Below are 13301 nucleotides of genomic sequence, written 5' to 3' on the forward strand. Positions count from 1 at the left end.
AGGCCAAATGGATCATGATTTATCATGTATTTTCTTCTACTCCAGTGGCCCAGGCGCTCAGAAGCAGGCGCTAAGGAGGCTAACAATCATCAAGTGAATAGTAGAATCAGAAGGGAGTAAGAGCCACGCAAGAGGAAAGCCAGCCTTGGTTGGACCCAGTACGACTTGAGGAAGCAGCACCAGAAATTGGTCAATCCACCCCCCCCCCCCATGACACACTCCACCCCAGTCAGTGCAGCCACAGGAGATAGGGTGAATTCAATCCAAATGGTTATTTATTCTAAAACTGGAAGCTACGGTGCCTACATTTTTGCCAGGATGTAATGAGAACAGGGGAGGAAAAAGTTACAGATGTAAACAATGACACAGTTACATTTTTTTTTAAACGGTAAAACCCTTTTTTACTGGCCACTTCCAAGAATGCTTTACAGGTTGTGCAAAAACATTTACAGGCTCCATGTGGTGTTTGTTTTTCTCACAAGCATTTCCATCTACAACAACTACAAAAGACGTCTGATAAAACACTAAACAAGTCTTCTAAGGAAAACAAGGCTAGGGATCCCTCTTGGTAAATCCACATTTTCCCCGTAACATTTTTTTTTTTTTTTTTTTCACAATAAAAAGACAGAAACAAAACCCAGACATCTACAGTTGCTGCAAGGGATCTCTTGGGCTAAACCAACAAGGATGTGGCAGTTTCACTCTCCATCCATCAGAAAAACAGCGTTTTTGTTTTTTTTTTTTTAAAGGTGACTTTCTGGTGTCAAAAATTAACAGCAAGTACCTTCCCCTGACTCCCCCAACCCCCCCAATCGGCTTAAGCTCTTTGCCCCCCACCCCGGCCCTGAGGGCCTAGCACCCCCAAACCATGTGACTCTAAAAAGATACTATTCGCTGGAGGACTGAACATTTGAAAAGGGATGGCAACTTCTGCCTCAAAATTCAACTTACTGTTGTGATATAATCTGGCCCTAAGGGAATTTCTTTGGGCTCCAGTTTTTGCCTCCTTGCCTTGACACTACGAGCAAAGCTCTCTCAAACTCCCTTAACGATAAAAAGTGAGCGGGTTACAGAAAGGTTCAGGCAATCACTTCACTCACTGCCTCACACAGATCCATGATGGCACCACAAGGAAGCAGGCGCCAAGAGAAAGGACATTGTTAGGAGCAAGCAAACTTCCTTCGTGCCAGCACCCCTCTTCCAGCCTCAGGGTCAGAGGTACTTGTAGGGCAGAAGGGTGTATCGGGCAGGGGGTGACCAGAGGACCAGATGTGGGCCTGCCTGCCTAGGGAAGGGCTGCATGGAGGTATCAGTGGAGGGAGGGAAAGGTCAAATCTCAGCACAGAATTTTCGGCAGAGAACTGCCCAGGGGAGGAAATGGACACATCGTCTGGTAAGTAACACAACGCTACCCTGGGTCTTCCCTCACTAGCAAGTGCTGCAATACATGGTGTGTGCAGAGTAAGTTCTAGGCTGACAGAATGCTGAGCAGGAAGATGAATGAAAACTGAAGCTGAATGTCGAAAGAGCATTCTCATGTCCCACCCATATTCTCGAGCCCAGCAACCCGAAGCTGTTCATCAAGAACTGGGAGGGGGTTGGTAAAGTTACAAACAAACACTATCCCAATAGAAGTCTCTCGGCGAGAGGCCTCTGTGGGGACATGCAGGGACAGCACCCCCAGACAAATCCTGTTTCAAGATGCTGGGAGGGGGCGCTCCCTCTCATGCACACATTACACGCACTCACATTCTCGCTCTTCCCCAAGTTCAGCAGCCCCACTCCGAGCTGCCTCCCCCCCCCCCGCCCCGCCCCCCTCCCTCCCCTTTCCTATTCACTCTCTACCTGTGTATCAAAAAAACCAGTAGGGCTCATGCCCTCCACACTGTATAAAATAGTTGCTATTCTCAGCACCTGGGCCTGGTAGCCCACACCACAGGATTCACCTATATACATCTCCTGCTGCAGTGAAAAGAATCCTGCTTCGTTTCTGTGTGAGCTGAAACCCTGAGAAACGCTCCTTCTCTTGCACTATAAGAGGACAGATGCTCTAACAGAGATGATTTCAGGGACTTCCCGCCTGTCTCAAGTTTGGAAGACAGAGTAGAGACTGGCAAGTCACAATCTTCAGGCTGAGGGCTTCGATGCCCTTCTCCCCCAGGAGTCTATGGAAACTCATTAACGGGTACATGGAGAGCGCCGGCTATTCTGCCCTGCAATCACGAACGGTCCCCGTGCCTCCTTGGCCTGGGAAGCCTCCAGAACGGAGCCGCCCGACGGGTGGTCTTCCAAGCCTCAGCCAAACAGCACAAGGCACGGGAAAGGGGAGACAGGGACGCTTTGGCCTCCCAGCCCACCAGACCGGATATCCCAAGAGGGAAAGGTCAGTAAAGAAAATACAAACGGTTAGTTGGTGCAAGTGATTGAGAAGAGCCAATCGTTTATTTTCACTGCCCCGGTCACAAGTGCTCCCTCTGTCCCCACTCCTGCCTGCTCCGGGGAGAGCGCCCTCATGGGCGTCCCCGCCCTCTCCGCACCACCTCCTCCGCTCTCCCTTCCTTGGCTGCCAGTCCAGCTGCCTTAGAATGTCAGAAGGGTGACATTTTTAGTTCTTTTCCTGTCCAACCGCAGGATACAGGACAGGCAGCCCTAAGTGCCGCTTTCTGCACAAATGTTTTTTGATTACAAATATCTAACTAGGTTTGAAATGTTTTATAGAATAAGACAATATTCTTTTCAACAAACTTTTAAAAAAAATGTACAGTTTTGTCGTTTCCACCTCCCCCCTCCCCTGCCCCTGCTTGCGCACCCTCCCCCCCACCGCCCCTCCCCGGCAGCTCAGCCCCACCCGAACAGCCCCTGTTTTCCTTGGTTGTGTTTTGGGGGGGTGCCTGGCACCCCTAGAGATTCAGCTTCATGGCTGACAGGCGAGCATGACAGGGGCTTCACCGATACCCTTGGTAACCGTAGTAGTTCCTGTAGTATCGGTCTCTGTCCTGGGGGTGGTAGTAGTAATTCTGCCACTAGAAGAGAGGGGAAACCCCATCACTCAGAGCCACAGCTGGCCAAGCACGGAGAGGCAGGACACTCATTCCTCTAGTCCTGCCGCCCCCGCCCCCATCCCCAGAGGATACTCACATCCCGATTGTACTGTCTGTAATAGTCTCTGTATCTGTTGTACTCATAATCCCGCCCGTAGAATCGATCATAGTCTCCCCTGTATCGATCGTAGAAATTACGGTAACCCTGAGAAAGGAGAAGTGAAGACTGGTGGGCTTTGGGCGTCAGGATCCACTGCCATCCCGTTTTGAGTGAGACACACATCAGAGCTTGACATTATCAACAGGCTTAATCTTCCCAGAATAAATTCTTCCAGAGGAACACATTAAATGGGCAAAACCCTAAGCCCTGAGAAAACAGCCCAAACCACTCTGCTCCCCCAAGCCAGTAGGAATGGCCATCACAACCCAGAGGGAGGAGCAGAAGGAGAGCTGCACTCACCCCTCTGTTTCCAGACTGCCCCCAGTACTGCTGCCCGTAGGCCCGGTTGTCGTAGCCTCGGCGCTGCCCGCCCACTGGAAGAGAAATGGAGAGCGCGCTCACACAGCTGGCATGGGGTCCTGGCTCCACGTCTGAGTGGAAATCAAAAAGTCGGAGCCAAAGGCAATTCTGGGGGAATAGGAAGCCTGTTTCTGTCAGGCTCACACGGTGGTAATTAAGGCACCAGCCAGGAGCTTTTTAAAGAATCTGAAGGGGGGGGGGGTGGGCAGAGAAATAGAGACACAAGAAAACCAAGCCACCTTGCTTTGGAACCTGCCCAATTCCTGCAAAACATTTAAGATGGCAAAAGGATACATGGCAGAGTTAGAAACAGGAGTAAAAACTGCCATTCGTAGAATCACGGACTTTCAGTCTTGGAAGGGACCCCAGCTATCCTGTACCCCAGACCCGTTATTTTATGCGAATGAAAAACAAAGTCTAAATAACAAGCTCCTTAGGGCAGAAACCTGGTATTCCCAGTGCCTGGCACACGGCAGACACTCAGAAGCTTTGTTGACTTACACACACACACACACACACACACACACACACACACATTTTTAAGGTCAAGTGAATGCACACTGTGGGGTTAACTGACAAACTAGATAGACATGCAGGAGAGAAGTGAATTCTACTACTAGCTTAACTTACTTTGGAACCCCCCCAAATTACTGAATAATGCATTCACTTTCTGGTCTGCACAGCGGGCTTGATCCAACAGACAAAAGCAGCAAGAAAATTCAGGTTGGGAACCTAACCTCACTGCGTGAGTCCTGAGGACATACTGGAAAAGCGAAGCATGAGGTAAAGTGTGGGGCTCGTATTTAAGAATGAAAAAACACCTGCACGGGAAGCTTGCGCAAACGCTTTTCGAGGACACAAACATTTTTGTTGAAAAGTAACTCCCTTTTGCTGAAGGATTATGGAAGAAGTGCAAGAAGGTGGTTGGTGGGGGGGGGGGGGGAAGGACACAGGAAGCATATGCTCCTATAATATAGAAGGTACTTCCTCATTGTCTGGGACTGGACTTGGTTTCCTTAGCCTTTCCTTGTGGCTCCTGCCGTGCGCAGCACAAAGAACAGACTGAGGCAGGGGGCTGGCAGGTCCCCGGGACTCACCATAGCCTTGGCCTCGGCTTCGGTTCTGCCGGTTGCGCTTGTTTCGGTTGTTTCGGCGGTTTGTCCGCTTCTCGGAGGGGGGCAGCAGCTTCCTTGCCTCCTCCTTGTACTTAGTGACAATGGGCTGAGCTTCCTCCTTCTCCAGCTCCCCGTAGGTCACCTCATCCATATAGTCGCATTTTTCAGGCAGAGAGAAGTTGGCTGCAAGAGGAAGGGAGAAGCTTGTGGGAGCTGAAAAGCGCATACACATGCAAGATCTCACCCCGAAAACCGAAAACCCCGCTGTAGGAAGAATGGGATTTTCTATGCACATGAAGGTGCTGGGTTCATACCCACTGGCTTATCAGAAGTTTCCCCTGAACTGTAACAGTCCCAAGCAAAGGGCTACTTGCAAATTAGATTTACCAGTTCTCAAGTGATCCATAATAAATTAACAGTGAATTGGGTGAAAGTTTCTTATCAGGACAGATGAAGATAGCTAGAGGCTAAAAATAACCGAGGAAATTTTGGTGTCGGTTAGATAACATGCTAAGAGAGACTCCATGAGAAGTGACCCAAACCAAAAAGCATTTACTCATCTATATGAGGAGAGCACAGGAGACAAGAGTACAAGCGGCCTCATTTACTACTTGTGCATGACGGGCCAGCACATTAGCCAGTCTCTAGACATCAAGTTCTGAGGGTGAGTCTCAGTGGAATTCAGCTCTATGGGGCTCTCTTGACCCTTAGATGAATCCAGTCAGCCCTCAGTTTTATAAAACTGAACTAAATTCCTCCAAGGACCTGAATTAGTTATGGACTGGCATGGTTCATCCTGAGTCAACTTGGAGAATCCAGCTCTTAGATGTGTAACTAGCTCCCATGCCTGGGCATTATCAGAAGTTAAAGAGCCAGTAGCCGAGCAGACAGGTGGGATGACAGAAGCTAAAGGCAGCAAAGGGGGAAAAAAATCACACTCTAGAGGGAACAAGGGAACAGCAGGAAGTGGGATCAATCAAGATGGTTAATTCTGCCTCATGGAAATGCTGCTATAAGGCTTTGTATTATATTAAAAACTTCAGGCACACACCAAAAACCGAAACAAACAAGCCTAACGTGGTATTAGAAATCAAGACATATTGGTAAGATTGTTCACTCCAAACCCCCCCCCCCCCTTAAGATATAAATTCAATGAAGACAAAGCTTCATTTAATTCACTATTCCCCTATGCCTAAAAGAGTACTGGACAAACAGTGAACACCCTTGAAACTTTTACTAAATGAATAATGGAATCAACAAAGCCTCAGCTTTGAGTTTTAATCACCCTGTGGTCAGTCCCTACCTCACTTTTTGTATCTTCTCTGGAATGAATCAAGGAGTTACTGCTGGGGCGCCTGGGTGGCTCAGTCGGTTGAGTGTCCGACTTCGGCTCAGGTCATGATCTCACAGCTCATGAGTTCGAGCCCCGTGTCAGGCTCTGTACTAATAGCTCAGAGCCTGGAGACTGCTTCTGCATCTCCCTCTCTCTCTGCCCCTAACCCACTCGCATTCTGTCTCTGTCAAAAATAAATAAACATTAAAAAAAAAAATTAAAAAAAAAAGAGTTACTGCTTCTCCAGTTACTCTCCTCATTCATTTACCTACAAATGCTTCCTTGATTTACTCTTAATTTACCATTAGTTTACTCTTTGGATTACACTTTTATTTTTCAGGTAAGCCCTATGTCCCACACGGAACTCGAACTCGTGACCCTGAGATCAAGAGATGCATGCTCTACCGACTGAGCCAGGTAGGTGCCGCCAGATTTACACTTTAGATGGGGAGAATCGCTCCAAGTGCTAAGAGGCCTTGGAAAGGTGTGCACTGACCAAGGACAGGCTCCCTAACTTGTGTAACATTAGCCCACCTTTCATCTCCAGCATTATAGACTCAGGCACATCATCTCCCTCCACTTCCTTCCTCAACTCCAGCCTCTTCTTCCAATCTTCCTCATTAGGAACAACCACCACCACTTTTCGACAGAAAGTCTTGAACAGCAACAGCTTCCGCCGTTGGCCAGAGTTGTACACGTTACACTAGGGACAGAAAGAACAACAGATGTTTCAGGAATAAAAATTACCACTCATATTCACTTACTGAGCATCTTTTACAAGTGAAGCAAGAAATTAGGGGTCTTATAGACACAATTTCCTCTAATTCTTCAAACTCTTTATGACAGGTACTACTCCGTTTTGCACATCAAAAAAACTGAGACTCAGAGACCAAGACTCGTCAAAGGCCACAAACCTAGTTAAGTGGTGGAGCCAGGAATCCACACAAGCTCCACCTCTGTTCCCATTGCCTCTATTATGTGTTTTATAGTCTGGTCCATATACTCTCTGGTAAAAACACAAATAAAAAGGTATCCCTGAATTCCAAAAACATTATGACTCAGTCATATAACACAACCACTTGGTCATACTTAGGGAACCTGTTTCTGATCCTTAATTCTGTCTCCCTCTACATACGCACCCCGCTTGGACTGTAAGCCGTTTTATCAGATTAAATAGATGCCAAATCTTTCATCTTTGGACCGTCTGTAAAATCAGGTTTCTTGTCAATGTTTTCAACGATACCTGATCAAGAATGAAGTTCCTCTTTGTCCGGGAAGCAATCTGGACCAGCTTACTAAGGCACTGGGAGGCTTGCTGAACTAAAAGGTCTCTGCTTTTGGGGTCCATCTCTGGCTCCTCAAGCCCCTTCATCTGATGAGTTCGAGAGGAAGTGAAGAGAAACACAAGAAGTTAAGCAGCAAGTTAAAACCCAAGAGTCACTGGTAAATGCCACCTCTTTTAATGCGATCAAAGCTATCATAGCTATTCATAGCATATCATTCCTATTCCTCAATGCTGTGAACGCATGCTGTCCACTAAGAGTCATTTCCATCTTGATCTGGATATGTTCCAGGTTTTATCTGCTTTGAGAAATCTGACAACACAGCAAAAAAAAAAAAAAAAAAAAAAAAGCCCTAAACATATATTAAGACCAACTCCACCAGGAAAGGGTTATAGGCATTTACTTGGAACCTCCAGAGCAAATACCACAGCTCACCTCTCCCAGCAACTCACCCTCATTTGACTGATCACAGTCTCAGCTCCCAGGACATTGTATCTTTTCTCAGGGTTTTCTTTTGCGTATTTTAGTGCCCACTGGGTCTTTCCAGATCCAGGCAGTCCAACCATCAGAATCACCTACAAGTAAACAGAACCAGGAATGCCATGAAAACTAAGTGAGGGTCAGGTTCATAAAGCCCAATTTAAGAACATCATCACCTGCCCAGTCAGGTGAAGCTTTAAGAAAAGTCTTCAAGCCAACCATTCCAAAGCATAAGTTTTGCACACCGTTTGGCATACCTCACACTGATCTATTGTCTTGGGAGGGACTGCAGTGCGCACACGCTCCTCGACAGGCACAGCATGGATGAACACAAACTCTTCCGGTGGTGGGAAGAAGGGCTCCTCCTTCTGACCAAAGTTTAATTCTACAACACAATTTTTGCAGAGGACATGGGGTAGGAGGGCCCGTTCTGCCAGGGATTCCTTGTTGATCCGGAATGCCACACCTAGGTCTTCTCCATTCTTGGAAAAGGAAAGTTCTACTTCTTCAGCCTCAAAATTCTACAGTGACAACAAACAAGAGCATTCAAGACGTTACAGGAGTTGAGACTGATTAAATCTTGCAATTTAACCTTTAAAAAAAAAGACAACAAAACTCAGACTGCTAAACACAACTAAGCAAACAATACATCAAATGCATAGAAGAGTGGGGTGCCTGGGTGGCTCAGTCGGTTAAGCGTCTGACTTCGGCTCAGGTCATGATCTCGCGGTTTGTGAGTTCGAGCCCCACATCGGGCTCTGTGCTGACAGCTCAGAGCCTGGAGCGTGCTTCAGATTCTGTCTCTCTCCATCTCTCAGCCCCTCCCCTGCTCATGCTCTGTGTTTAACGTTAAGTAAACGTTAAAAAAAAAGTTTTTTTTTAAATGCATAGAAGACAGCAGCTGTTAGGAAGCAAGTTGAATTCCCAGTGCCCTCTACTCACTTCTCGCTAAGAATCCACAACTTTTAGGAGCACTTACAGCAAAGCAGCCAATGACGTCATTCTCCCCAAAACTCTGGCCAAATTCCTCAAATTGCCCATTCTCTGCCTTGAGTCCTCGTCCATCGAAACCATAAGAGAATTCATCCTCACCTAGAACAGACAGCAAATTAGTTACCTATACCCAAATTTCCCACGGAATAAACGACACGGCAGCAAACACTAACGATTCAGTTAAAAAGAACGTTACCAAGCTGTGGACGGGAAAAATCAACAGACCATCCAACTCGAAGCAGAGAAACCTCTGTGCAGCCTTCTTTCATTGGGAGATTCTGGGTTACCTGGCCAAGTCAGAAAAGGAACTCTCAGATACTCTGACCAACTCAGGAGCAAAGTCTGAGCTGGAAAGACAAGACTTTTGTATCAACTGAAAACAACTGTCACAACTCAACATCAGAATACCAGCTATCAGTGAACTTAAACCAAAGCCACGGGGGTCAATTTGTCGGTTGCCAAAGCTAAGGTTATCATTCAAGTGTGGTGCCTTTTCTGCATTAATAAAATACTGGGGGGCAGGAACGAGTACGTAGCAGTCTAATAAATAATTTAATAAACAAATGGTCTTAATGAGCTGTATACACTACCTTGGCCTCAAAGCAGACTTTCCCCTTTGTCACACCATAAGTACTCCTTGCCCCAGACCAAAGGGTGGGGAACTTCTCTGAGAAAAGCGGCTGCCCTCCATAGCGGTCTTTGCTCACTTGAAAATGGAGATCCGAGGTATCTGTTAGAAAGAAACAATCTGTTTATTCCAAAGCCCAACACTTGAAAATCATCAACAGAACGCAAATCTACCCAGGTGTCAAGAACGGATACAAAGTCTCCTATTGCTAAATCTCTTAAAAATTGCAGGCCATGAAGTTTTAATCTCCAAAATCACTTTGGGTTGGTTGAAAACCCCAACCTGTCTGCCTTATACATACACGTGTCCAGGTTCACAAGAGTTTGATCCTCCTCCTCATCTTTTGCCTCTTCTTCAGGGGGTGGTGGAGACTTTGAGCTATAGGTATGAGAGAAAAGCAAATACGGTGTATCCAAAGCCCTCTTCTTTGAGGGGTGTCTGTATCAAGTCTTAAACTATCAGTGAATATAAAATTCCAGCAGACAGCTTCTATCAGCAAATGAGAAAAGAGCAACAGGAGCTTTCAGAGTGGATTCAATCTGAAACTTACGCCTAGAAAAACCTATTGCATTTTTAAGCCACCCCTCTTTCCATACTCTCCAATCAACATCAGGTAGATAACAAATCAGAGCAGACACCCCTTTCAATGAAGGGGACCGTTTCCCTCACCGGCTGTGGTAAGCCTCCTCTCGGAATTCATAGTAAGCTCGGCCATGTTCATCCTTCTCATCCCGCTGTCTCTTTACCCCCCGCCGCTCACCATCTGAGCCTGCTGGTTTTGACTTTTCACTATCTTGGTCATCTCCTACAAAAAGGAGGGAAAGAAAATCAGTTTTCATCTTGGAGCGTAGAATAAGCTCAGAACCAATAGAAACTAAAGGGGCTGAGTAGCTGTCTAATCAGAATAGCCAGGTTCTTCCCACTGCATCCACAGAATGTTTTATTTCCAAAGATCATCTTCCTGTCACTGGCTGATTATTTCATAAGAAAGAAAAGAAAAGAAAAGAAAAGAAAAGAAAAGAAAAGAAAAGAAAAGAAAAGAAAAAAAAAAAAAAGAAAAGAAAAGAAAAGAAAAGAAAGAAAAGAAAAGAAAAGAAAAGAAAAGAAAGAAAAGGAAAGAAAAGAAAAGAAAAGAAAAGAATGAACATTATGGGCTAATTACAGTCAAGCAGTAGATAAAAATTGGACAATTTTTGCATTCTAAATTTATCTGCTTAAATCAGGTCAAACTTGCAGATTTTCCCACCAATACGACGTTTCAAAAAATCCTCTAAGTCTTTACAGAATTTCATAGGTTAATTTAATTTTGACTCTTGATTGTCAGGTTTGGATGTAAACTAGGCACTTAATACACATTTTCCAACATTTTCCCACAGCTTCATGATACAGAAGCCTGAGCGTATGTGTCTTTTTTTAAAGAGTTTGCCTTTCCAGCTTTACAATGCACAGCCATCCACAGCTTTTACTTGTACAGCAAACAGACTCAGGTGCATATTCACAGCTGTATTTCTATCATGGAATTTTTTTTTTTTTTTAACTGAAGGTTGCCAAGAGCAAACCATTAAGTCACAAGAGACCCATAAATAATACTGCATCTTTACTGCACATAATTTGGAGTAGAAAGGTGTTGTCGTATATTTAGCAACATTCTCTGCAAGAGGGAAAAAAAACTGGAATTTTTCTTCAAGCTTTTGTAGTTTGCAACATTCAGGTTCTTAACAATAATTTCCTTAAAGCAGTCCTTTATCCCTCAACCTTTTTTATCTTCTATTTGGGATACACACGAAGTCAAAGGTTATGTAATGGGATTTTTGTTCCAGGACACAGAACAAACAATCTGCAACTTGCATGTGACTGTCTTAGAAAGGGTTCCAATTATACCATGATTACTAATAGCAGCCTAAAAAAATGTATTGGAAGAATTAAGGCACCCCACTACACAGCAAGACTTGGAAGCACCTCTAGTTTTCCTGCCTACTCTGACAGATAATTACGGATTTGGTCTAACCATCCAATCACTTCAAAAGAAGAGAGAGAAAGGTCACTAACTCCCTGGGCAACTCTACACACTCTTCCGCGAGGTTATTCCGTGAACCCACCAACACCTCAATAGTTCCAATTCAGGAAGTCAGGGACCTAGAACTTAAAAATGCTTTAAGTGCACAGCCAATCCACAAATTTGTCCATCGGCAGACTCAGTGGAAAAATTCAAACTTAATCATATGAATTCAAGCAAGGTAAAACATCTAGCCAACTGGTGTTAACTAACTTACTCTAAACGCACTAGATTAAGACTTTCCCTTCACTAGTTAACTATTAAACTCCACACCCTCAAACCACAGGCTGCTAAAGCAGGAGCAAGGTTAGATTTTCAGATTCACTGTGTGGCTCAAGCGCCAGTAATGTGATGGAGCGGACTTTGGCGAACTTAGCCTATTGCTTAATATTTTTAAGGCGGAAATACCAATAGGTAACCCAAAGGCCAAAGCCTCCAACAGTCCTGTCTGGCTGTCCCTGCAATAGCCAATTTCTCATCGCATTCCCGCTTTAGGAAAAGAGAACCAATACGGCGGGAGACTGCTCCACAGGTAGCTCACAAGCAGTTCGCATGCAAAATCGCTCACTTCCATCCACCACCACCAAGGAACCAAGTTAGGCAGGAAGCTCCCTCTTGCAGAGAGGGGGCCCGCCAGAGGCAGTCAAACCCTCCAGAAAGGTGGGTAGAGAATGAAAGCCACCTCCCCTGGGGAGAGAGTCCCACCAAAAGGCGATGGGAATCTTGCGCTTTCGGGCAAGCGAGAACAAGGAAACGGACCCCGCGGTGCATGGCTGACTGCTGGGTCGGGGCAGTTTGGAGCCGGGCTCCGCTACCAGCTCCTCACCCTGTTCCTCTGCGGCCTTGTCACCCGGAGCTTCGGATCCTGGTGTCTCGTCCCCGCTCCGCTCCTCCGGCTCGTCTTCCTCCCCCTTGCCGGTGCCCTGCTCTTCGCCACCATTTACCCCACCTGACCCGGCCGTGGCCTCCTCTGCCGGCTTCTCGGAAGCATCGGGCTCGGCCGCGGCCTCCATGGCTGCCGCCTCCGGGGGCTCCGGCGGCGGCTGCGCGGCCTGGCCCGAGGCCTGGGCAGGAGGTGGCTCTTCGTCCTCGTCCTCAAGCAGCGCCTCCTCGTCCTCCTCCTCCTCTTCTTCGTCCTCCTCCTCGTCCCCGCCCGGGCCACCGCCCGACGCGGCCACAGGCCGAGGCTCCGCCTTGCAGGCCCCGCCGGGCCCGGCCCCGCCACCGCCGGCCTCGTCCTCGAGCATCTCGGCGTCCAGCGCCTCCTGCAGCCGCTGCGCCAGATCCACCTTGAGGCCGCGCGAGTCCAGGCCCCGCCGCTGCAGCTCAGACCGCAGCTCGGTCACTTTCAGCCGCTTCACCTCCATCGCCACCGCCGCCTCCTCCGCCTCCCGCCGCCTCCTCCCCTGCGAACCGTCGACCGAGCCCGACCGCGCAGGCGCCGCCGCCGCCCGCCTCCGCCTCACGCGCCAGCACTGAGCCCGCGCGAGCGAGCGCACGCACGTACGCACGCAGGCACGAAGGCCGCGCGCAGCCTCCGCTACGTAGTGTTTGTTTCTCCCTCTCCTCCCCTCCCCCTTTCGGCTCACTGAGCCCAAAACAACGCAGCGGGGAACAGCTTTCCTTCCTGCCCCCTCGGTTCCCCTGCCGCGGGCGGGCGCGCGCCGAGGACGACCGATTTCCCTCCCCTTACCTCCCGCCCCCTCTCACCCCTGGGCCAATCGCCGCCAGTGATTCCACCGCGCAGCCGCACCGGAGCCGGAGACGGGAAGGACTGGCTACGGCTCAAGTGCCTCGTAGCACGGCGGCGTGTGCGCGCCCGCCTTCCGTACTTCCAGCCATGGGCTCTGCG

The 13301-nt window shown here is 47.8% G+C and overlaps 1 protein-coding gene across 2 annotated transcripts; it reads right to left on the minus strand.

The window, feature by feature from the left end:
• Nucleotides 1–257: 257 nt before the first annotated feature.
• On the minus strand, nt 258–12845 carry HNRNPUL2 (heterogeneous nuclear ribonucleoprotein U like 2). 2 transcript variants are annotated; one of them, XM_023239952.2, is made up of 14 exons: nt 12276–12841; nt 10063–10198; nt 9695–9771; nt 9356–9495; nt 8962–9052; nt 8752–8864; nt 8030–8293; nt 7745–7867; nt 7253–7381; nt 6544–6712; nt 4659–4859; nt 3502–3575; nt 3139–3246; nt 258–3023 (listed from the first exon to the last, which is right to left on the minus strand). In XM_023239952.2, the coding sequence occupies exons 1-14, from the start codon at nt 12814–12816 to the stop codon at nt 2946–2948; spliced, it is 2244 nt and encodes a 747-aa protein (XP_023095720.1). In that variant the 5' UTR covers nt 12817–12841; the 3' UTR covers nt 258–2945. The 2 variants fall into 2 exon arrangements, with proteins under 2 accessions (XP_023095720.1, XP_023095721.1); XM_023239953.2 differs by lacking the exons at nt 258–3023; nt 3502–3575 and having other exon boundaries at nt 3172–3246; nt 12276–12845.
• Nucleotides 12846–13301: the final 456 nt, after the last annotated feature.

This window comes from Felis catus, chromosome D1, assembly GCF_018350175.1.
Source record: "Felis catus isolate Fca126 chromosome D1, F.catus_Fca126_mat1.0, whole genome shotgun sequence".
Taxonomy (NCBI): Eukaryota; Metazoa; Chordata; class Mammalia; order Carnivora; family Felidae; genus Felis; species Felis catus.